The 24,544-nt window shown below is 34.4% G+C and overlaps 1 protein-coding gene across 6 annotated transcripts in view; it reads left to right on the forward strand.

Annotated features, from left to right (window-relative positions):
• The window catches only part of GRIK2 (glutamate ionotropic receptor kainate type subunit 2), a 366,043-nt gene that overhangs the window by 107,003 nt on the left and 234,496 nt on the right, over positions 1–24,544 (forward strand). For 5 of the 6 annotated variants that reach the window (XM_048299919.1, XM_048299918.1, XM_048299920.1 and 2 more), the window contains exons 3-4: positions 10,745–10,912; positions 14,802–15,059. In XM_048299919.1, coding sequence (XP_048155876.1) covers positions 10,745–10,912; positions 14,802–15,059 — 426 coding nt within the window. Of the gene's footprint in view, positions 1–10,744; positions 10,913–14,782; positions 15,060–24,544 lie in introns of those variants that run through there. The other variant, XM_048299921.1, reaches the window with a different exon arrangement.

The raw sequence follows: 24,544 nt of genomic DNA on the forward strand, positions 1-24,544 counted from the left end.
TATGTATATTTTTTTATATACAGTCTAGATAGGTTTTTAGGTCCTTTTTTTTTCCCCTTGAATAAATTAGAAAATAAGAACTGTTTCAGGTTACTGAATGATGCTATGCGTGGAATTCTTGAGAGAAGGAAGAAAAATATGAAAATACAGTTTTTGAACTTGCTAAAATCACTTAAGTATCTACAAACTCCTAAACATTTGAATATTAAGCACTAAAAGAAAAAAAGTCATCCTAAAGCTGGTGATAACTATTTAAATATTTAATTTCTGAAGAAGATTCTGCACAGGGATCCAGATACTAAAATTTCACTTACTTTAATGGTGGTCACAGCATTTGGTAGGCCATAGGTCAGGCTTTTTTTTTGTTTATCCATTTGCAGGATTCAAATTTTAGTCTTTTGTGACTGCAAATGAACTTTTTATTGGCTTTCTTTAATGTCCAAAGTCATGACATTGAGTATTCTTATTTTAAGAATGAAATGGATTTTTTACAATGTTTTGCAATTTCAAGCTTTTGTGAATAATTTTAAGAAAGTTTTTGTTCCTTTATATTTTTGGAAAGAGGAAAAAGACCTTATTTATTTTCAGGATTTATATAGGCTCAAGTGTGAGAATTTGTTTAGTTTTCTTTTCCTATAGAAAAAAATTGCGTATTTTGTGATACTCATTTTCTAGATCTTGCACTGTTTGGTTTTTTCCTTTAAATTATCTGCTTGGTCTTAGCAGAATGAGTCAAATTATCTGGATAACTGGGATTTGACCCTGAAGGTACTCCTGGCTAGCACATGCTGATATTTGATGTTGAAGATGCATTAGAAATTACCTAACCAGAAAGGGCAAGCAGAAGGAGACCTGACCATATGACACCAGTCTGTTAAGGTGCACTGGTACTGTGGCAGGAATCAAAGAATTAAGTAAGAAAGCAAGTTGAAAGCTAAAGGCTGGGACTGTTGATTACTCAGGAAGAAAACCTGAGTCCTGGCCCTGAATTTCCCTCCTATTTAAGCATTTTCTACAAGAAATTGATTGGATAAGAAGCAAATAATCTAGAAATCATGGGCTGGCTCCTCTTTTATAACTAGCAGAGGCACACAGAAATATATGATCATTTCAGGCTTGCTCTTGTTTTTTTAGATCTTGCAAACTGAAAATTCCTGTGTGGCAGCCTATCTTCAGTAAAAGTCGAAAATTATGTTGCATGTAAGTGTGCTGTCTGCTGGGTAGGACATCATTCTGAACACTGTGTATAATGGAATTTGTTTGCTGTTTTATAGGCAAATGCTTTAACAAGACTTTTGAAAAAAAAAACAACCCAAAACCCACATAATCACAAGCAGTATATTTCGTTGAAGTTGTCTTTCCATGTAAGCTGCACGTTTAGCTTTTACTAATTAAGAGTCTTCTGACTTTTATGAAGTTTAAGCCCTTTTCTGTTTAATCTTTATATGTTGAGAGATCCAAGCATGAGCTTCTTATAATGCAGTATAAGAAGTATAATCTCTACCTGCTTGGATGTCTTTAGTTCCTGAAAACCCTTCTGTTTTCCAGGAATTTTGAAGTGATTTGTGGTAACTCTCTAACCATGGTCTCTGTGAATTTCTTTGGAGAAATTAGATATGTGGCTTTCCTAAACTCTGCTTGAAAAATTGTGGTAAAATTTGACATTCTGTCCCTACTCTCTTTTATCTTATTAAAGCAAAACTGAAAAAAAACCCCCCAGAACAAAAACCCAAACTGAAACAAAAAATCTCCACATTTTTCTCCAGCTTTTGCATGTGGACATATTAGTATTATTTAGCACAACATTGTAGGAGTTAAGTTCAAAATACGTTTACTTTTTTAATGTTAACTTATTTCTTATAAGTGAGCCACTTTTATTTTAAAAGCAAGTGAAAACCTGGATACAATTTCGTTCGTTGTCTGTGTATGGTTTGGCTTTTCAAATGTGATTCCAGACACAAACTAACATTTAAGAAGACAAATAGCATGCAGCATAATGGAAAATAGAAATCCTGTCCTGATGCAATATTGTTAGCCTTTTTCTATGGTTTGTATGATGAGGTTAGAGGACTGGTTGTGTCAGTGTTTTAATACATTTTATGACTCTTTCTAGAATGAAATGAAATGGTTTATGATTTATCTTTAGACTTATAAGTAGGAAAGTTAGAAGATGGTAAATGCCTAGCAAGTAGCCTATAAGCAGACATAAAACTTTCATAACGGCCAGTGTAAGACTATTTCTGTAAAATTTAGGCATTTAAGTTTGCATATTATCTCATTTAAAGAAGTTTTGGAGAAAAAAGTTTTCTTCATGGATACTTAGAAGCTTTTCATCTGAGTATTCACTGTCTCTAGAAAAAAAAAAGGGAAAGAAACAAACATGTTTTTTTAAGGCAGTTCAAAACATTTTGTTACCCAAAGTAAGGAAAAGCACGTTTTAGTAAAATCTCCTGAGGCCACTTTTGTAGTCAGACTTAATTTAGTATTTTGTTTCCTTTTGTTACTGTGAATCATGAGAGGCTAATTATTATGTGAGTGTGATAATTACATTGATATTATCAAGTGTATTCTGTAATACATTGCTTAGCATGTCAGAGAAAGCTAATGTACATCCCTTGAAGTAGGAAGAAATCTTATGGATAGTAGATTCTAAAACTGTAGAAGAATGTGTTCAGGTATTGTTATTTTATCTGTCATCTTTACTCGTGCTCTATTGATATTCTGACTTAGAGGAGTGACAGTCATAGAGATGCTATCAAAAGAGGTATTTTATAAGTACAATGCGTATTTCAGCCTAGTAATATCTTTTAAAGCTGTATTTTATTTATTTATTTTCTAAGCATATTTGGAACCATGCTGATGAAAGGGAAGATTCTGATGTGAGTTGTTTGTCACATCTGACTTGAAGATGGTAGAATTCCAGTTACATTTAAAACAATTTTGAAGATACTTATCATTTGTATGTACTTAGCTTTTAAAACATTTTTCACCAGTTTTATAAGGTAAGGAAACTTTTGTTCAAATGAGATCCACAGTTACTATGTCCTCATATGACTCCTTATTATTTCCTTACATTTAAGAAAAACAAACCAAACTCCATCTTTTGTTATTTAACATTAGCAACATAAACCTAACATTGACTGATTATTTAGCCTGTTCTTTATTGCACAATCAGAAAAGATACAGTTTTATTTGTATTAAATTAGTGGATAATTCAAATCCTAAAAGGATTTTGACATGCCTTAAAGTTGTCAGTTTCATGCAACTACACTAAAATATCAATTCAAATATAACTTAGATGCTGAAGTTAATAGTTTTTATAGTGCAAAATTTGCAGGATCCCATGATCATGCCTTCATACACTGATTCCATGAATGCCTTTAACAGAAATTGTATCTTATTTCAAAACATGTTAGATTTTACAATAATTGTGCCTGTATTGCAATGTCGAGATGTTTTGGGATGAAATACTTATTTTTAAGAAAAGCTTCTTGTCCAATATAGTGCAGGAAATCAGTAGCAATTAAAGTAAACCCCTAAAATTCCAGATCCTGCTTCCTTCCTCCAAACCCTATGTGCACTCAGAATGGATAAAGGTTACTGCTGAAGAGTGCTGTCTTTTTCCACAGTGCCTTACCCACATAAAACCAGCTTCAAAATCAAATAACCAGCATTTTCTTTGTCAAGTAATCCTTTTCAATTTTTCCTGTTGTGAGATTCAGAAAGCTTTCAATACAATTTTGAAAAGAAGTAATAAAAACATGGTATGGTTCAGATTCACATTACTTTATTCTAAATCTATAATTCCATAAACTACATTACTTTATGGAAAACATTGTAAAGAAGAAAATTTTTCATTAATTTTTAACATCTTGTCTGAAAGTGATTCAATTTCTGAAATCCTGTTCCAGACAGAAATGGCTAAGATGTAATTTTGTTCTGTATTTATAGGAAGCACAAGTTTAAGCTATCAACCTTTAAGGAGTTCTTTGAACTGCCTCTATAGCTTTCACATCCATAACAGGACCTGAAAGAGGATTATCAGTACAGTGAATAGCACACTTGGTTAGGGCCGAAATGCCTTCAGCCAGCAGCCTTGATCAGTCACTGTAGCTCAGCACCTACCATGCCCACTCCTTGCAGTATCACACATGCCATGTCAGTGATACTGGGTGTTTTGGATGAGCCTCTTCACTGCCTTCTGGCTGTACCTCTGTTGGAGAAGTGTAGTCCATTCACACTTCCAAAAAGCCATCAGTTCCGTCTCTGTAAATGTCTGTAGTGTAATACCATCCTCTGAGCTCTCAGTAATGTGCTTTTGACTTATTATCTTCTCCATGTAGTACCTCCTTGCACAATCACTTGCTCTGATTACCAAATGGCCAGTTTCAAAATTGGAACATGTCAGATATAACATATATTTTAATTGTATAATACCAGATAGAATTGCTTGCATTCTGTCTTGAAACAGTTTTTTAAAAAGTTGTTTATCACAGATAGCAGTTACTCTTTTCTCCCAAATTTTCCATCTAATTAAACAAAACCTGTCTGAGAGTTCATGTTTTCTGAATGTGAAATAATAAAAAAAAGAGATTTCTGTTTGTCACATCAGGATTAGATCTGAGCAACATAATTATCTTAGATTCAAAGTTCCTATAGAACTTAATATAAATGTAGTATTAAAATTTAAATATATTTGTATGCTTTCGAAGTAAAATGATGGGAAGAAATATTATTGGGCTTTAATATCAATTTTTCTTCAGGCTCTCAGTCCCATTTTTAATGTTACCTAAGAGAGAGGTTTACATTACTATGTTTAAAGAGTTAGTATATCATTAAAAAAGTGTTCATGTCACATGTGACAGATGCGAGTTTTTATAACATATTAATAAAGATCTTCATAACTGTCAGTAAATTTGTGCAGATTGGTGCATGTTGATAATATGGCTTGATGTTAAAAAATGTATAGCTATTAATAAGTAGTGTGTGTATGTGCAAGACCTCTATCCACTTGGTTTGATATTAGAAAAAAAGAAACTTAATTTTATATCTCCATTCAAGGAAATCACAGTTAAAAATAAAATTAAGATTAATGTTACATTTTCCATAACTTTGTTAATGTGAAAAATGTTATGTGTGAATGATTTTTTAATTTTTGTATCCTGGTTCCACATTTAAAAACCATGGAAGTTTTAATTTTGTGTGAATAGTTCATACATTTGCAATATTATTAAAAGCAGTTATTTTAGACTAAGTAATTTCAAGTAGTCTGTAAGCTTCATTTCGCCTGATTTGATAGATTATGATCTGAGGTAATGTGGACTTCTGTTACATGTTTAAGGGTTTAATTTTTCAGAGGGCACAGACTGCAAAATAGCCTGCAGCTGTAATTAGATAGCATTCATTTCTAATGAAACAAACAGGTGACTGTGACTGTTCTAGAAACAAAGGAGAAATTCTTTGATTTAATATTAGCCAGATAAGCTATTAGCTTGTTTGGAGTCCTACTTGGATACTTTTGAAGCTCGCTTGAATGAGGATTTTTTCAAGTAGGTAACAGTAGCTCAGGTTTCATGCTATGACACTATTTCAAAAGTTCTGTACATGTAAGAGGAGCAGAGATTTCCTAATAACTTATTCTGGAACTTTTAGTTATCTAGTGGTTTGTGCAGTTAAGCAGTTTTGTACTTTCTGCTGGGTTTTGTCAGATGTTACATGGAGACGATAATACAAAATACACAAGATGGTGATCTTCCAAGGGGGCCCTGTTGTGGAATAGAAATGGAAAATTGAATCATTCAGAGGGTTAACCTATTATTTGTGAAATTAGGTACTTTAGAGCAGGAACATTTTTTGGGGGGGAATAATTTTCGCCAAGACATGTAGCAAGCTGACTTTTTTTTCCTCTGGATTTTGTGTTTAAGAAAATTATTTGAAAACTGGGGAAAACCAGGATGACTTGTAAAAAACAAATGTCAATTCTACTACAGTTTTTTGAAGGAAAATGCAGACTTTTTCATTTGAACAATTTCAGGACAAATTTTTTTGGACTTGCATAATTATAAACTATTTTAGATTTTCTGTTTCCTTGGAAAATAGTAAGGACATCTACATTATATCCTTTTTGGTAAAATATTACTATTTTTATTTCCAGTGGTTTTTGTTTCTGAAGAAACTGTTATCATATCAGTATTACATTGGTTATTGACTTTTTCCTATTTGTTATGGTAAAAGAACTTGGTCATATAAATATTTTGTTCAATAGAGACAGCTAATGAAAAATCCTAGTGGATTTCAGGTACACTAAAAGCAGTTCTTTCATATCAACCTTAACAGGAAATTTGAATTATCCCAGACGTCACTTCAAAGATGCAGTATTTAGAGAATATTTTTCAATTGCTCTTGCTTATCTGGCTTGGATTGGTATGTCTGAAATATTCCTCATCATTATGATTCTTCAGGTGTTGATCCATCCTAAAAATCGGGTGAGCTTTATCTAAGTGGTTATTGTGACAGTAAAAATTGGAAGTGCTCATCTATACAGCAGTCACCTACTGTACACAGCCTATAAAACTTCATGGGCTGCAGATTGAGCTGTAGATGCGTGATCCCATATTCCCTGGTGTCACTATTATAGGGCAGAGACAAACTGCCTTATCATTAACACTGTAAATGAAGAAGCCATATATGAGACCACTGAAACAAGTTAAGACTTACTTATATATTTTTTTTACTGCTTTTACGTTTTCTCTCTCTGTTTTGAGGTAGAAGTGGAATTGCAGCCTATTCCTCCAGGATGTGCTGCTGGTTGTGTCTGAGAACTAATGTTTCTGCCTATCATGGGTCTATAAACTCTGTTAAAAAAACCCCAAATCCCAACACCTGCATTTTTTGAGCTGTTAGAGAGAGATAGGAATTGGTTTGGCTGCTTGTCCACATACCAATGGCAAGACTTATGACTCTTCAGTCTGCTTATCTGAAGGCTTGCCGTGCATTCCTCAATTTGATTATTAATAAGGCTGTCCTGAATACAAAGTAAAGCAGCAGTAAAGAACAGCCTGCTTGGGAGGGAACAACATGACAGGATATGCTATGGCAGCTTCAGGATACCAATATCCCTTCATAATTGAGTATATCTGAACTGGAAAGCCAATTATTTTATTTTCCTTTCCATTTTTTAAAAAAGTGCAATGTAATTAATGGCTTGTCTCCCAGTATTAAGCCAGTGGATTTGTGTGACATTGTCTTTAAAATTCTCAAAGTTGGGGTTTTTTTGCTGTTATATACATACTCAGTAACAAATATAGGAACAAAATAGTTAGTTTAAAGTTACTGAATAAGTTTCTATTTCTTATGCAGCAATGGAAAAGCACAATTTAAAACTTCTCATTCTTGTCAAGGCTTGAACTCATTTGTGTCTCTTTGCTGAGCATCCCGGAAACATCTAATACACAGACTTCCAAGCACACTTACAAGGTTTCTCCATCTGGAGAATGAGGAACTGTTTTTTTAATATGTTCTGATATTCAGAACGCAGACGTGTGTCTGTCTAAGCTCCTGCTCTGCTTAGTGGGCGAGTTCAATTTAAACTGTTTAGACATTCAGTTAAACAATGGTGCTGCCCTGTGTGCTGTATCAGGTTGGCCAAAGCTGTATTCACTACTGAGGAACCTGGCATTTTCAGACATTTTGAAAATTAGTAGGACATGGAGCACTTTTGAGAATCAGTTGATTTGAGTCTCTTGGTGTGAAGGTTAAGGTGAATCTGCCAGCATCCAAAATATTTTACTATATATTTTACTAAACTGAAATTAAAGGAACCTAGTGGATTTCTTACAACTTACAGGTTAGAAAATAGTCAGGAAACTTCAAATATATGGTCTAATTTATATTCCTCTAGGGTTCTTATTTTTAATTTCAGTGTCTACCTAGTGTAAAATATGAAAACATTCAGGAGCAGAAGATATGTTTTCTTTCCTCCGAGCAAAAGATCCTAATCATAGATCAACAGAAACAGGTTATTCTACTTCTCTTTTCCTTAGAAATGGAAATATACCCCAAAACAAACAGATCACATGATGCCAGGTTTGGTTTTTTCTATCACAGGGACGGAGAATAAGTCAGTGAGTGAGGGAAGAAACCACTGAATGGTGCGTGTGGGCAGTTACATATCATGGCCACTCACAGGATATACCATCTTCAAAAAATTGTCTTACTATATGGTGGACTGCCACTAACATTAGGAGTTACCTAGATATGCAAGGTCAAAATAAAATTTCATTTTTTATTTTTTTTATGCTGGAAGTAGTGCCTGCATTCTTGACATGGAAGTCCCTGTCCCGAGGATTTAGAAATCAGAATAATGAAAAATGCAAGAATAAAGCAGGAAGATTGTCTTGAGCTTCAGACACATTGAAATTACGGAAGAAATCTTCCATTGTAAAAACTTCAGGAGGAGAAAGATACTGTAATGTTTATTTCTTTTTATTGAGGCATTTTATCTTAGGATATAATATTTTTTTTGTAATTGTTTGTATGATACTGGTTTATTCAAATATATTTGAATAACTGCCTTTCAGATGTCTTTGAAAAACCTGTGAAATCTATCTTAATTTTAATTTTGTTTATGGAAATGTCTTTTTATTTTCTCTGAATATCTACACTTATAATTTACTAATAATTTTTAAATTCCTGCAACAATTTTTAAATATTTTCCCCAAATCAAAATACTATCCTCCTATATGTCACCATTTGAATGGCAATGTTTAGATTCTATAAGTCTTAGCAGCACATAATCTTGTCTATTAGAATATATTTCCCTGAACAGAGCACTCCCATTAACTTCAAAAGCAGTAGGTTGCCTTTCATGTTCATATTCCATTATTGTGCGAATAAACATGGTCATTCTTTTCAGTTTTAAATTGTATGAGGCTTATATATTTACTTGAAAATTATCTAAGTTTCTTTAGCTTTAGCTCCTCCAGTTTTGTAAATATTGGTTACTGATTATTTATATATATATATATATATATATATATATATATGTGTGTGTGTGTGTGTATATTCTATGCTCAATCAGTTTGGATTTCCCTAGATTTTTAATTTTTTCTTAAGAGTCTGCCTTTCCCATCATTGCCTCTTTTCCAGTTTGAAATGACTAATGCTTAAATAATTATTAGTAACATCTTATCTCAGTGGTTAGGGCTTGTGCTGTTAAAGTAGTATTATATGAGCATCTGCTCCTATGGCTCTTGCCAGAAATTAAAAGGCTTATCCGCAGCAAAAAAAGGTTAACCCCTCAATTCTGTAGTGAGAAATGGGTTGCAAGAGGCAGGAGATTTGCAAAATGAAAAGCCTTTTATATTTAATATTATCAGTAAATACTAAATACACAACTTTTTGCTTTACCAACAGTTTATCCGCTTGGTTACTCACAAGACTGTTTACAAACTGACTGCAGTTTTTGAAGTTCAGTTTGATCCAGTCGCTGGATATTCAGATTCTGAGAGCTTCTTTCTGGGAAAGTAGCAGTGTTGAATAAATTTTTTTTGGGCAGCTCAAGTCCAAGTGGCAACATTGGAAATGAATAAATACAAGGTAGGAGAGAGTGAATGAGTATTATTTCTTTCAGAGGCACAATGCTTGGCTTGTAATTAGTGATCCTGAGACGATGGCCATTGTCTGTCCCTCAGTATTGCCAGATGGCTGTTAGCATGAGGGCTGAAGAGACTGTAAGGATGCTGGTCATTTTAGAGGCATTCCATGTCACCATCGTAAGGACATATCTTCAAATTATGTTTATTGTCACAATACCCTTGTCCTTTCCAGATCCAAGAATAAATTATACTACCCCAAAGTATGTATAAATTTACATTCCATGGGCAATGATATCTCAATGAGAAAAGCTGAAGTGCAGCACTGTGTCACAAATGTATTTGTTTCATTTATGATTAAGGTTGGCTCAGAAGTGTTCTAGAAATTCTTTGTTGCTTGGGGCTTATCCTACATATATTGGTAGCATGCCGTATGTGGGATGGTTTCATTGCAGAATGGAGGTTATGCAGGATTCCTGTATTTACTGACAATGAAGTTAGCATCTACATGCAGTTCAGGGCAAAAGAGCAAAATCTGAACTTTTTGCTCAACATATTTATCAGTTCAATCGAACAGTCATGCTAAAATATAATTTTGATTTCTGGAGGCAATTTGAGGCATCCCAGTTCCATGCTCCTTTGTATGTTTTTTTTCCAGTGAACTGTCATTCATTATTCATGTATTATAAGTAGAAAGTCAGAATCCAGAAGTCTCCTTTCCATCTGCCACACACACATAGGTTGTGAAAGATCTGAAAGGGGCAAATGTATTCATTTCAAGTTTAGCTGTATAAAATAGTAACTTTAGTAATAGTAGCTATGTAATAATTAAATACCCTTCATCTCTCTCCTGTTTTTCTTCTAAATTTTGTGGTTAATGTATAAAGGTAGATTTTTTCAATTCACAATGCTAAAATGAGTATTGTATGGAAAAAAACGAACAGGGTTTCTTCAAAGTAAGTCCTAATTTTTGCGGGTTTATTTATTGTCTGACTCAAAGCTCATAAAAATCATGAGTTACACTGTATCAGGTTTATTAAATTAAATATTTCAGGCTGATGGATCTTTTCCAAAAAGATGATTAAAGATGTTATTTTATGCCCTTTTTGCTTACTAATTTTTTTTTTCTTTTGTCTTTGTCCCTCTACCAGGAGGCATTTTTGAGTGTGTGGAATCTGGTCCAATGGGAGCAGAAGAATTAGCCTTCAGATTTGCTGTGAACACAATCAACAGAAACAGAACTCTTCTGCCAAACACCACATTAACATATGACACACAAAAGATAAATCTCTATGACAGTTTTGAAGCATCCAAAAAAGGTAACCTTTTGCATAATTAATTTTTTTAATGAAGAACTAGGATTCAGTTTACTTACCTGAAAAAATGTCTATCCAACGAAGCCATGTGCAATGAGACTGTGACATTATTGCTGCTGACATTAAAGAGCTGCTTTATTAAAGGTTGTAGTGGTAACCGTTTGACAGTACACCGCCACTTTTGCTCCCACTGACCCTATCTAAAATCTATTGCCTTAAATATTTAAAATCTGAAATAAATTTTGCTGAACATTGTGACTTGGATGTTTCTGAGATCAGCTCCTTTGGAGTGAGAAAACACTATCTCCAGACTTTATCCAGCAAAATGCCAAGTTCCCCCAAATTCTGCTGAACCTGGGATTCAATTTTAAGCATTCAATCATTTTAAGTACATCTTCACAAATGCCTTTATATAGTTAATCATGCGTGGACTTCAAAAGGGAAGTAGTAGTTGTAATTTTGTGCAGCTTATATCAGCATGGCATAAAACTAAGCCTAATATTAGGTCTATTCTTAAGCCTATCACTATCAGGGACATGTCTCGGTCTGAGTTAACCTCTTTTCTCCTAAATGTAAATGATATGTTTACAGAAGAATTAAAAGTTAAAATAATTTTGAATACTTTTCCTAAATTTTAAAATCTTTGATTCTCAAAAAAAGCCAAATTTTCAGATTGCTTTACATTTAAGTCAGGGACAAGTTTCTGCATCATTGCTGTATCCTAAAAAGTGCAAACACCAAAAAGTTCAGTATGTATTTATGGAAGAAAATATGAAGCTTCCTGTCAAAACTCAGTAGGACTGAATTTTGCATTGTATTAAATGCTCTTTAAAAACATTTTTTTATAAATTGAAGAGCAAATTTCATATGGATGTTATATGTAAAGAGAAAATAAGAAGGGTGAAAGAATTGAAGGCCAGCATCCAATTGGTGTTACTTATGGCAGGTTTCTAGCCTAAATCTGCCAAGTGGTCTGGTCCCAACATGTCTCTCCCAAGCACTGAAGACAGGAAGCTTTATACAATAAGGGATTTTTGGTGTTATAGTGGGCTAAGAAGAGTGAAAACATTTGATACAACATTAGAAATTATACATAAGGGAAAGCTCCTGTGTCATGATGAATGTACATGAAAGATGTCTTAAAAGTGGAATTTAATACTGATTAAATATTCAGTTTAGAACTTAAGGGGAATTTTTTTCTCTTTTACTATAACAGATCAACAGACTTAATCTTGCTAACCTGTTTTATCTGCTTATTTGACAAATAAACAATTCAAATATAGAGACTTGTTAGGCATGAAAAGAGAGTATCCTTATTTGTATAGAAATACAGTGTGGTCATTGAAAGATGCTTTGATTTATGAAAAATTATAGACAAAATATTTATGCTTAGCAAGACGGTTTCTTTGCAGGGTAGCGTGTATGGTAGAAGAAAGAGGCAAAAATACTTATTGTAATAGTGTATCTTTGAGTTATTTTGGATGATGGATTAAAGCAGGTTTTGAGAGAGACTACTCTTTCCTTTCCATCTCAGCCAACAGTGTATAACGGGCTGATTCTTAAATCTGTTTCTTTCATTTGCCTTGCCTTCTCACCTTCCAAATTTAACTGTGTCCTGACTCCTGCACATGTTGACTTGTGAAATCTAATGGGGCAGTTTCTCCCCATTCCTGAGGGAGGATGTAGAGAGCAGAGAAATTTCTCCTAAGCTCTTTAATTCTTTAACTCTTTCCTGAGAAAATGCAACTGCTTTTAGCCTTCACTTGGGGTTTGCTAGCCCTAATATTATGTTGCTAATTCTTAGCAACATAGACTATAATAGCTGAAGTTAGAATGGCAACATGCTATTGATTAGATAAATTGAATGGATTGCATATATTATTTTTTCCCACTTGCATCTTGGATGAGAATGCAACACTTTATTTGTAACTGGTCAGGCTATATCAAAATCTGTGTAATCTTCCAGTGCTAATAGCTTTTTGCATCATCAGTTCACAATACAGACAACTGCATTTGTGCTCACAGGTGCTTTAGTTCAGAATCAAAGACTAAAGGTTAACACAAAATGGTTCATTTTATTATGATGGATCCAAAGCAGAATTTTAACAATGATGTTTAAGCATTTGACTCATTTTTGTGGTTCATTATCATGTCCATTAGTGAGCAGGCAGGCTCTGCATCAAAAATAGCCTGTTTAGACCTCTTATTAACATATACTTTTGAAGTTGAATATAGATGACTTATTAATGGATTTTTAAAGGTACTATATGAAAAAGCAACCTGAAGGCAAGATGATATTTCCAAGCTACTGTTTTAGTGAAGGATCATGTAAATGCAACAAAATACCCCTCAATGTGCTAGGAAAATTGGTATGCGTCTGATACAGCTAGTGCCATATTAAATCACGTGTGAAAGCATTATTCAAATCTTAGAAAGAGGAAAAAAAAATCCATTGAAAAGCCATCTGGTAGCTATTGCTGTTGTTAGTGATCCCATTTACTGACATTTGCATAAAGCTTGTTGATTACTCTTAGGAAGGGCAATATTAGCATAAATGTTTTTTTATTGAGCTAGTCATTTAGGAAACACACCGAATAGCAATGAAGATCCTGTGTGTCTGACAAGTTTATTTAAACCACCGGTGTTCTGCAGCAATAAGAAGGTGTGCCAGCATAGTTTCTGGAATGCACTTGAAAGACTTAGGAATATTTTCATCAAATTGAAAAGAATGTGCACAACAAAACAATTAATTTTGAATTGATGAGGAAAGCAATGCAGCAAGATGTGTTTCTACTGCTTGTTTCCTCAGCTGTCAGGAGCATTGATGGTGGAGTAACAGAATTAATCAAACCCCATACAAATACTCATGTCTAGTTTGGTTTTCATTACTTCTCTCTACCAAATGAGTTGTTTTCCTAGAAGACAGAGTCTGTTTTTCAGAGCTGCATGCTCGTAAAAGTTATGCCTATGGTAATGAATGACATAGGAGCAGGGCATTGGACAAAACTCTGGTCTTCAGTATTGACTATTTTTTCCTGCCTTCTTTTTGGCATATCCTAACTAAAATTCGACAAGATGATAGTGGAGTATGCTGTGGGAGATAACACAGACCAGAGACTGCTAATGAACAATTTAGGTAGGACCACCCTGCATCAAAGAACAGGAAGCTGAACCACTTGAATACAGCAGTATCATGTCAGTGACTCTCAGGGCCAGTTTTATATACTCGTACAAGTACATCAAAACTGAGCTTTTCCAGTTTTTGAGAAGGGACACTGAATTTTTTTCACTAACAGATGGCAGTTTAATTTTCGGGAAAATGTTGGTCCTTAAACTGTACTAGTCAACATGCTTACTTTCAGATACAGAAATTCAAATGTCCATTTCAATGAAATTAACCCTGTGCCTAATAATTAACTAGAAGTTACTTCACATGTAAAATTTCTGAGTAATTAGGACCTCAGTAGAAGTAATGTTGATTGACTGAGGAAGAAGTTAACATTTAAACAACCTAGATTAGGATACTGTCCTATTTGACCCTTTTCCAAATGTAAGATGCAGCTAAGCATAAACCTCTGTTTTTAATCAGTGCTTTTTAAAAGACACACAATTGCTCGCCTTTGTGACTTCTACTGAGACAGAAGTGCTTTTTCAAACATAGCTGAGCACTATTTACATGTTAAAAGTCGATATTCATCAGTTTGAAGTGAAAACTTGGAAGTGTATTCCAAAGTTGAAATGTGTAAGTGAAAGTGTTACACTAGAAGGGAGCTCTGTCAATAAGACAGTTATATTTCATGGAGTGCCTTTTGTTTAATGTGAATTGTGCAATACCTTCTGGCACACTGCCTTTTTTCCTCTCATCATTGACAGACTTCTGTCTCCTCTTCAGCCTGCGATCAGCTGTCCCTTGGGGTGGCAGCCATCTTCGGACCATCTCATAGCTCCTCAGCTAATGCTGTGCAATCCATCTGCAATGCTTTGGGAGTTCCACATATCCAGACCCGCTGGAAACATCAAGTGTCTGACAACAAGGACTCCTTCTATGTCAGCCTCTATCCGGATTTCTCTTCACTCAGCCGTGCCATCCTTGACCTTGTGCAGTTCTTCAAGTGGAAAACAGTTACTGTTGTTTATGATGACAGCACTGGTAAGGCCAAAGTATTAGACTGTGTGCAGATATATTCACAGACACACAAAGAGAGGGAGGAAGAGTGTCACTACTCATATTTCATAATTTAAGAAATCTTAACTAATTTGCAAGAATTTTACTGGTGAGGCAGTGTATAACAAATAATGTGGACTTATTAGCATAAGTATTCTCATAAGTATGCTTCAGTTGCTAAATTCTGTGTGTTTGAGCTCACAGCTGTCAATAAATTGGTCACACTCTATCTGTGTTTTCTGCAGTGTCTTAACAGTTGCTAACAGCTATGTCTTTTGATTTTACTTAAAACTCAAACTTGGAAGAAAAATACATTAACTTGAAAGATACACTAGTGTGCCCAGTGAAATAGAAAACCTAAATTCTGGTGCTGCTTCTGTTGTTGGTTAAGTTCAAAAACAGATGCCATATTTGTTCGGAATTTTAGTATCTGCTTTTTCAGGTAGAAGGGAAGAAGGAACCCTGGTTTCAGCTCCTAGCAATTGGAACAAAAGGAAGTTTGGAGGCATGTTTTGCAGATGAGTTACAAGAGTTAAAAGTGAGCTCCTGACTTTCCAGCAGAAATATACTAGTTTATTACCTTTCCCTTGGTCACCCTAAAATTTGTTTTGCCCTTCTGTCTTGCCTTGACAGTGGCACCTTTGAAAAATGCTATAAAACTGAAATTTCATTTGAGGTCTAGTGGTGGTCAGAAGGAAGACCTCGGTTAAGAGGAAAATGGAAGATACGAGGAAGGGTCTTGGCCAAAGAGGATACATTTAATCTTATTGGAAATGCTGCTAACTTCTTCCATGCTGGTTGATCTGTCATTGTCAGGAAAAGAGCATAGTGAGCGTCCAATTCTTCTCATGGTTCATTGAACTGGAAGGCTGTTGATGTGCTCATTACATGATGCTACTATCTATCCAAATCTGAAATAAAAAAAATAAGATCAAGAAACAACATGAAGCTACCTGTAGGGAAGGCTAACTCTGCTAGATAAACAGGATTACTACAGCAGGACGGAACGCTTGCTGTTCAAGCTCAGATAAGATACATGTATAGCTACCAAAAAGTGAGGAGGAAGCAGAGAAGACAGTACATAAAAATCTTTATAACTGATTTTTTCTTTATGCCTTTTAAAAAAATGCAAGGCAGTGAAGTTTAGAGGCTGCCTCACTAGAAGTTTGTTGGCTGATGTTACCAAAAGTCTCAGGTAATCAAACTTTTGATTTAAAGTTTAGCTTTATAGACTTAAGATAAGCAACATGTAGTTTGTTTCATTTTTGCTCTCTCTTTTTAAAAAAAAATTTTGTATTATTGTTGTGAAATAGGAAAGGAAGTTAAAGCCTCAAATTTTAATCATATGATGATAGAAAAAAGTGAGTTGTGGTGACAGAGTTATTGACTTAGTTTTACATAAATTGGAAATACTTCAACTTGATTAAAATCATTTAGAGGCGAACTATTTTTTCAAGAACAGGCTACCTCTTAAAACAGCCAATTCAGTTAGAAAATTCATGTTTTAATACTTTCAAACTGCTTTGCTCAATAATTTTAAGTAATTCTCTTCTGCCCAAAAAAAAAGTGTCCAAAAAAAAGTAACCAAAAAAAAAAATTTCATGTTTAATGGTCTCTCCATATCCAGAGATATGTCGTTAACAGCCTTGATAGATGTGTTCTCATAAAGTATGTTTTGAAGCCAGGACATAAAGAGAAATGGGAATGAAGATGAAAAAGAAGTATTTCTTGTATATATTGTTTTCTTGTTCTACTTGTTATTACTGTTAATATTTAAGAGAGAAAAACCTCCAAACATAATCTATTTTAGAACAAATTTTAAATAAATTTCACAATGAATTAGTAGATTGAGTTATTTAGTCTATTTAAAAAGTATAAAGAATTATTCCAGGATATATTAGTTTTAAAATTATATTTATTTCTGGAGTAGTCAGGCCCTTCATATTATGATACTGGTTGTTCCCATGGATAAACAGTAATCCCATCTACAACATGATTTTTTTCCTTGAAATCTATTTCTGTCTGAAGAGCCAGAAAAAATTAATCTGTTTTAAAAAGGTTATCCTCTCTCTTTTCTTCCGGTGTTTGCTGTAAATGAATTTAAACTCTACTTTTTAAAGACTGTCAACTTCTCTTTGTTAGTAGTATCTCCTATGGATAATTCCAGGACTTCAAGAGCAAATGACACTACTGGGAAGTCCACAGCATCACTTCCCTTTGAAGCACATATAGGAACAACTCTTAGCTATGAGAAACTATCAGTCTTAAAGAAGTGGATTTTATATCTGCTGGAGTTCAAGTGCAACCTTGTGTGTTTTGAGGCAGGGGAGAAGAACCTTTTGAAAGGAAGTAGTTGCTTGACCTGAGGAAGAGGTTGTCTCCTGTCACAGGATAAGAAAAATATTCAGTTGCGAGTCTAGAACCGGAGATGAATATGATGTTTCAACTAAGATTTTCGAAACTGTGTTGGATGACTTGTATCATTTAAGATTTAATCTCAAGTTATTAAAATGAAGACAGTGAAGACAAAGCATTTATCACTGTTTATGTCTGTTTCTTCCATTTGGTCAGTGATTCCATAATGTAAGATGGATATAATTCTTAATTCCCTCTCCTTTGTTTCTCTTTTAATCCCCCACACTTTACATGCCTTTATCGAAAGGTTGTTTAGGATGATAATATAGCCTTATTTTATGATGATTTTAGAGCTATGGATTTCCTTTATCTGAATGGACAATTCCCCAAAGGGCATCCTGATCAAGACAATAATATATTGGTATAGCAGCTTCAGTGATAATTTAATTGTTAAAAAGAATATTTTTTGTGAGGTTCAGATTTTCTTTATGTATTTCTGTTACTATTGTAAACATGGATACAAGGGGAGTTCATACTTTTGTTACAGAGAGGAAGAAAAGTATAAAACATGCCTAAACTAGGTCTGGATAGCTCTCCAATAAATTATGAGGGCTTGCCCGTGTGCCAAAGTCCTGCAAGATTGTAGGTTGACTCTGAGGGAATGCATACATTTGTTTATCTATTTAATTACTTTTATTTCTAAAAATTTCTTTATATCTTTAAATGTCAGGGCTCAGTTTTATAAATTCTCTAAGGAATTGTTAAAGATTTGCAATAATAAAGGTGATATATCTCATCTGCTTCAAAGCATTCTAAAAAAAAATGTGTCCATGTTCCACATCCCTTCTGTATGGTATATATCTTATAGAATAAAAACAAATGGTAAAAGCTGTGTGGTTATTTGACACTCTGCAGCCAGTAAAAGCCCAGGTTAACTCTAGTGTCTCGCCCAGAGGTATGCTAGAGACCAATACTCCAAGTGCACAATTCAGCTGCCCCTGAACAGCACCATTGTGTCCAGCTCTATGCAATTGCCCAGGTTTCTATCTTGTATGAAGGAAAGCCATTTATGTGACTGATCCACGTAAGTGTAGATGCAGTCTTCCATACTGTTTTTTTTGTGCTTTTTAATGCACAGAGTAGCTGCCTTCAAAAAATTAATATGAGGTGTCCCTGCCTGTGGGTACCAGGCTGTAACTAGATGATGTTTAAGGTTCCTTCCAACCCAAATGATTTTATAGTTCTGTGAAATGTTTGAAATAGACATTTGTTTTTGGTCTGGATCTAATTTGATTTGAGACTGTGTGGTATGAAGGTGGTATAGGGAAGTCAGTGCTTGTTTAGAATCCAATTTGAAATAAGAGAGAAAATTTGGAATCCCAGTCTCCCTTGGTAATAGTCTGAGAGATTACTACTAAGAATAGGTATTAGTGTGTTGTGTCCCTCATCTAAGTATCCTCCCTGTATTCTCAGTAGAGGAGTTGCTGTACATCTCACTCTTAATTTGAGAAAAGACACAAGTTGTTTATAATGCACTATGGGTAGCAACTAGACCCTGCCCCAAGCTTTATGAAACAGAAGTGGCTAAGTCAGAGAAGATGAATCTATGTATTACAGCTATTGCTCCTCATGTCAGACTGAGCCTCAGAATACTGGGTTGTTCTGTGCTGGTCAGACCTGCCTTGTGTTCAGGAGTCTGTAATGAGGAATGCAAGATAACTTGCCACAGGAGAAAATAGAGGTTGTGCCATGCTGAAATAGATACAGAGAAACTTCTAGAGGGATACGATCAATAACAGTGGAGTGAGAAAAGATCAGGTTGAGTACAGTGTAATAAGGAAGACTCAAGATTGTACAACTAAGATGAAGTAGATGAATAAACTAGAAAGGTTAATTCTACCTTGTCTTGGTAAGAAGAGATGCAGTTTTTTACAATGGGGATATGATAACAGAAATAAAAATGAACATAGAATGGACAAAGGTTTTAATACTGTAATAAAACCTCTGCCCTTGTAGTATTTTATGGAGTAGGTATTTTGGCACTAGTTGATGAGTTTCTCTTTCAGGGAATTAGAAACGTGTGAGTCTTTTTTTTGTGGACCTCTGTTTTAATAGTAGTGCACTCATTTTTATCATTTTAATTTTTTTTTTGCCTTAAATAATGACCACATTCTGCTTCCTTCTATGATTAAATTTCTTTTTTTTTTTTTTGTCTCTCAAGATTTTTTTTTAATATAACCCATCTGTTGTACAGGCAAAAAAAATTTAATGAGGCTCTAAAGCACTTTTCTTCATAAAAAAGATAAATATTGCTTACTTTAATAATTTTAAATGGAAAAGTATATTCCTTTTAAGTAGGATTTCATGTTAAAAAGCAAATAAAGAAACAAAAAACCCCTCAGCAACCCAAAAAACCCCAACCAAACTCCCCTCCCACCAAAAAAACCAAACCAAAACCAAAAAACCTCCTAGCAGGATATAATGAGAGGCTGGTTACTTTTTTCCCCCTTAAAGTAATTATGGTCTCTCTGTTAATTAAATGCCACTAAACTGTCCCTGGACACTAATTAAGTCCTTTCAGATTTACAGATTTGCTACAGTCAATTGTCTTTAGGAAAGAAAAGTGGAAAAATGACAATATGTTCATCAGCTACATGTCCTAATGGATTTAATTGGTCTCAAAACAGTAACTTAATTTCAAGTACATATTCTAATCTCTGTGCTAAAGAAAACAGACTAGAAAAACTGTAAATAAGTTTGTGACTCTCAGACAATTAAAAAAAACCATCCATGAATAGTTAGATGACAGTGTTTTTCAATTATAGTGGCACTTGTATAGATATCAATATATTGATGCTTTTCTATATCAACAGAACAAGTTGATATAAACAGGGTTCTGGGTATTTTTTCTTAATTAACTTTTGTTTTGGTCTTGGGTGAATGAGTATAAACACCAAAAATCTGTTACATCTATGAACAGAAGCCAAAGTAAAAGCTGAAAGAAATTATTTCAGAAATAAAAATGTTTTGTGTTGGTCTTTAGTACTGAATCCTGTTCTTTAACTGAAATGAAGGAAGTTGAAAGATGTAATTTTGTTGATATTTTCTCTCTGGTATACCGGTCACATTAGTTTGTAATAAAATGACAATTTCTTTTTTGGGATCAGTATTAAAATTCCCATTATCTAATTCCTGCTGTATTTGGCGTTATTTTGGCCTCACCTTGATTTTGTGTGCAGTTCTGGCCCCACAATTTAAAAATATTATTAAGGTACTTGAATGTGTCCAGAGGAGAGCAGCAAAGCTGGTGAAAGGGCTGGAAGGCATGGTGTCCTATGAGGACTTTGGGCTTGTCTAGTTTGGAGAAAAAGAGATTGAGGGGCAACTTCATTGCTCTCTGCAGCCTCCTGAAGAGGGGAAGAAGAGAGAGAGAGGTGCTAATCTCTCTTCCTGATATCCAGTGACAGAGCATGTGGGAATGGCTCAAAGCTGTGTCAGGGCAGGTTCAGATTTGAAATTAGGAAATATTTATTTATTAAGAGGTTGGTCAAACACTGTAACAGACTTCCTAGAGAGGTGGTTGATGTCCCCAAGCCTGTCTGTGTTAAAGATGCATTTGGACAATGACCTTAAGTTGCTTTAACTTGTTCAGCCCTGAATTGGTCATGCAGTTGGACAAGATGGTGGTTGTAGGTCTCTTCCAAATGAATTATTCTATTACATTTTTCATGCTTATTTCCAGATATCTTACGTCTTGTGGTTTGTTGTGTTTGGGTTTTTTCCTCTTTTTTTTTACCCTGTACTTCTACTACTGAAGGATAGTTACTTTTGCAGTTAATATAAATTTAAACTAAGGGGAATTAAATATCTTGTGGGTGACATGGATGTGGGGGGATGGCAGGTGGGCAATATTGCTAAAGGATTAAGGAGAAAAAGCTTGTAAGTGATTCAAAGTAAATTTTGTCTAGGGAGGAAATTTCTTTTTAAGGAGAATATACATAGTGCACTATAAAGATGAGAAAAGTTCTTTAAGATACTTGAGAGAGCTGGAAACTGAGAAGACAAAGAAAATGTGTTGGTCTGAAAAGGCCTGGTTGTCTCTGCTTCTGTATAAGTGAATTAAGCAACATCTCAATTTACGTGAAAAGTTGTTCTCCTTTATAAACACATCTATACACGATGGTCTGTTCTGAGAGGAAAGGAATGAGAGCTGAGAATGCTGTATGTGAAGGTTCGAAACTGCTGTAACAACAGTACATTTCACCCCAATTTAGAAGACAAGACTTAAATTTTTGTGATCTATAACGGAAACTTATAAACTGACATGGCTGGCATGCAGTAGAATATATTTCAGGTTTGAAATTTTGATAGTTTTGAAAGGCAAAGTTTGTTTAAGAATAATAGATGACAGGCAGAAATAAGGTGAGATTTCTTAAAAATAATCTGGGGTGCTCAGTCTACAGTACAGTAGGAGACATCTGCTGGGTACAGAGGAACGAAATCACAAAAGAGTATTATTGTTGTGATTTGCATTGCTGTGGACCAAGATTTGAAACAATCACTAAGCTGTTAAAAATAAACAGAAAAGTCTTTTGTTTCCCTTCCTTCTAGGATTATCTAACAAAATTAGCCAAAGACAGTGTTTTACTAGCAACAAATATATCAAACTAGGTGTTTACTGGGAAAGGAAGTACAGAAGGACATAGCTCTTACAACAGTCTTAGAAAGAGGTTATAATGTATGTTGACATTTTAAATACTGAAAATTCTGAATGCACATGTATGAGAAGTTCTTGTGGTATTTCTGATAGTGAGTCAATGCTTGGGAATGAAAAATAATGGTTTATTATTAGGAAAGTGCAAAGCAGCAAAATGTACTAAATAGAATTCAAGAAAGTGGTGAGATTCTTGGAGTTGTCCTGTGTAGGGCCAGGAGTTGGACTTCAATGATCATTGTGGGTCCCTTCCAGCTGAGAGTATTCTATGATTCTATGATGATTAAGTGAATAATGTTAAAACTGTAATTTCTCCCAACAGAATTAGTTGGATTCTGAAATGAAGAGTAAATAATACCAAACTTGATTAAAAAGAAGCAACAATTATCAAGGGACTTAAGTTTTCAAATTATTGGAACAAGAGACTTTTGAAAAACTTTAAAATGAAGTGATCTTCAGTCTTTTAATAATTACCTTTTGAGAACATAGGGATGGTAGACAAAGTTCAAGGAGTTTGGGTAAGGTAGGCAAGCTCAGGTTCATCCCAACTTTGATATTTGTCCAGAATTTGAAGTACACTTACCCTGGTTCCTTATGTTTAATTAACATCTAAATCATCCACCTACTCCAAATAACTTCCTTCCTAACTTGGAACCTGCTTAAAATTGGGTAGAATGAAGTTGTTAGTATGAATTTGTTTGTTGGGTTTTGTTTTGTTGGTTTTGTTTTGTTTTTATTATTGTTGGTTTTGTTTTTTTTTTTTGCTTTGTATTGTTTACTTTGGTTTGGTTTTGTGGTTTTTTTTGGGAGGGGGTTGTTTTTTTGGGGTTTTTTTGGTTGTTATTTTTTTAAATACACCAGTTAACTGAACTTCTGTTCCTGGGGAAAAAAACCCCTTGTTTACTTGTAAGCACTAAAAATGTCTCAAAGTGTTAAGTTTGAGCAAACTGAGAGGTTTCTTCTATCAAGAGCAGATAATGTAAAACTTCCTCCTTTGCCAGGTCAGTGTGCCTTGTGGGCAAGGAAAACAATCAGTTGATGTGATATATATTGAGTTAAGAAAGCCAAACTGTTCAAGTTGACCTTCATATATGCAAATTAGGGCAATAAGTACTTCATTCTAGTGTTGTCAAATGGATACAAATAAAGAGTAATAAACGTAAATAGATTGGTTACATCTTACTGAAAAGATAGACTTGCAAGGTTCATTTTCTGGTATGAAGAGTATATAAATTACATATGCAGGTGGCACTCTCAGCAGTTACAATACTCTAGAGAATATAATTTGTGTTAAAATATTTTAATAGGTCTCTCTCAAGCGTAAGACTTGGTCACAGTGTGGATAAGACAACAATGGCATTATGAGAAAGAAAGCATAACTTTGAATGCTTCCAGGTATCTGACCTGGAATTTCATGTGTAAGAAATTGCCAGGTAATTAAAATTTCATCTGCATAAAAAAAAGTATCACATTTTATTACATTACTCTTTGCAAAGATGAGGGTTCTTGAGATCAGAAGGAAAGGAAAGGTTAAGGAAAATATGACCTGGGAGGAGAAGACTGTAGGAGTGTTACTTTAGTGTAGGGGACGTGGACAAAAAGGTCTTGCGAAAGGAAACAAAGAAACTATCCTTTATGTTAGAGAATAGTTAGACATCTTTTTAAAACTGTAGCAGAAAGGATTCAGCTAGGAACATTTAGGATAGAAAAAAATAACTGGTGTCCTTGAAAGGCTATGGAAAATCCACCTCCTGAGTTGAGTGGTTTGTTGGTGTTTCTTCTGGGCGGTGTTGGGTTTTTTCTATTATTTTTTTTTATTCTTTAATTTTTTTCAACATCAATGTTTTCCAACTGCTTTTCCTAGACAGAACAGAAGGACAGGTAAGGGTGACCTTCAAAGCCTGTATCAGGACTATTGTCTACCACTGGTGCTGACTAATGTCTCTATCAAATGTGCAGAAACATTAAATTATAAATGAATATTAAGTTACTCCACTGACAGTGATTCCTCAAACTGGATTTATATTTATATTATGTACAGATGAAAACTTCATCTGTGTGTACTTTTGTATATTTATACTGTTTTGACTTGTGCAGTTTTAGCTAGCATTCATTCTGGTTCTTTGAAGCAGATGCAGAATTCGCAGTACTGGTTGCTTACGAAGGGCTAGGTGGGTACCTTTTCTGTAAATAAATGAATTTGTACATAAATCGTATCAAAGATAGAGAGTGGGGTGGTATTAGCACAGAATGTTAAATGAAACTATGCTTGTTCATTTCTAACTCGTGCATGATCAATTGATAATTATTCTGTGTTGCTTTGGTGGAATGGATGGAACGAGTATCTAAAGGAGGGGTATGTTTGCTGATGAGAACAAAATGGACTTGAAGCTTCCCATGC

Source organism: Corvus hawaiiensis, chromosome 3 (genome assembly GCF_020740725.1).
Source record: "Corvus hawaiiensis isolate bCorHaw1 chromosome 3, bCorHaw1.pri.cur, whole genome shotgun sequence".
Classification (NCBI taxonomy): Eukaryota; Metazoa; Chordata; class Aves; order Passeriformes; family Corvidae; genus Corvus; species Corvus hawaiiensis.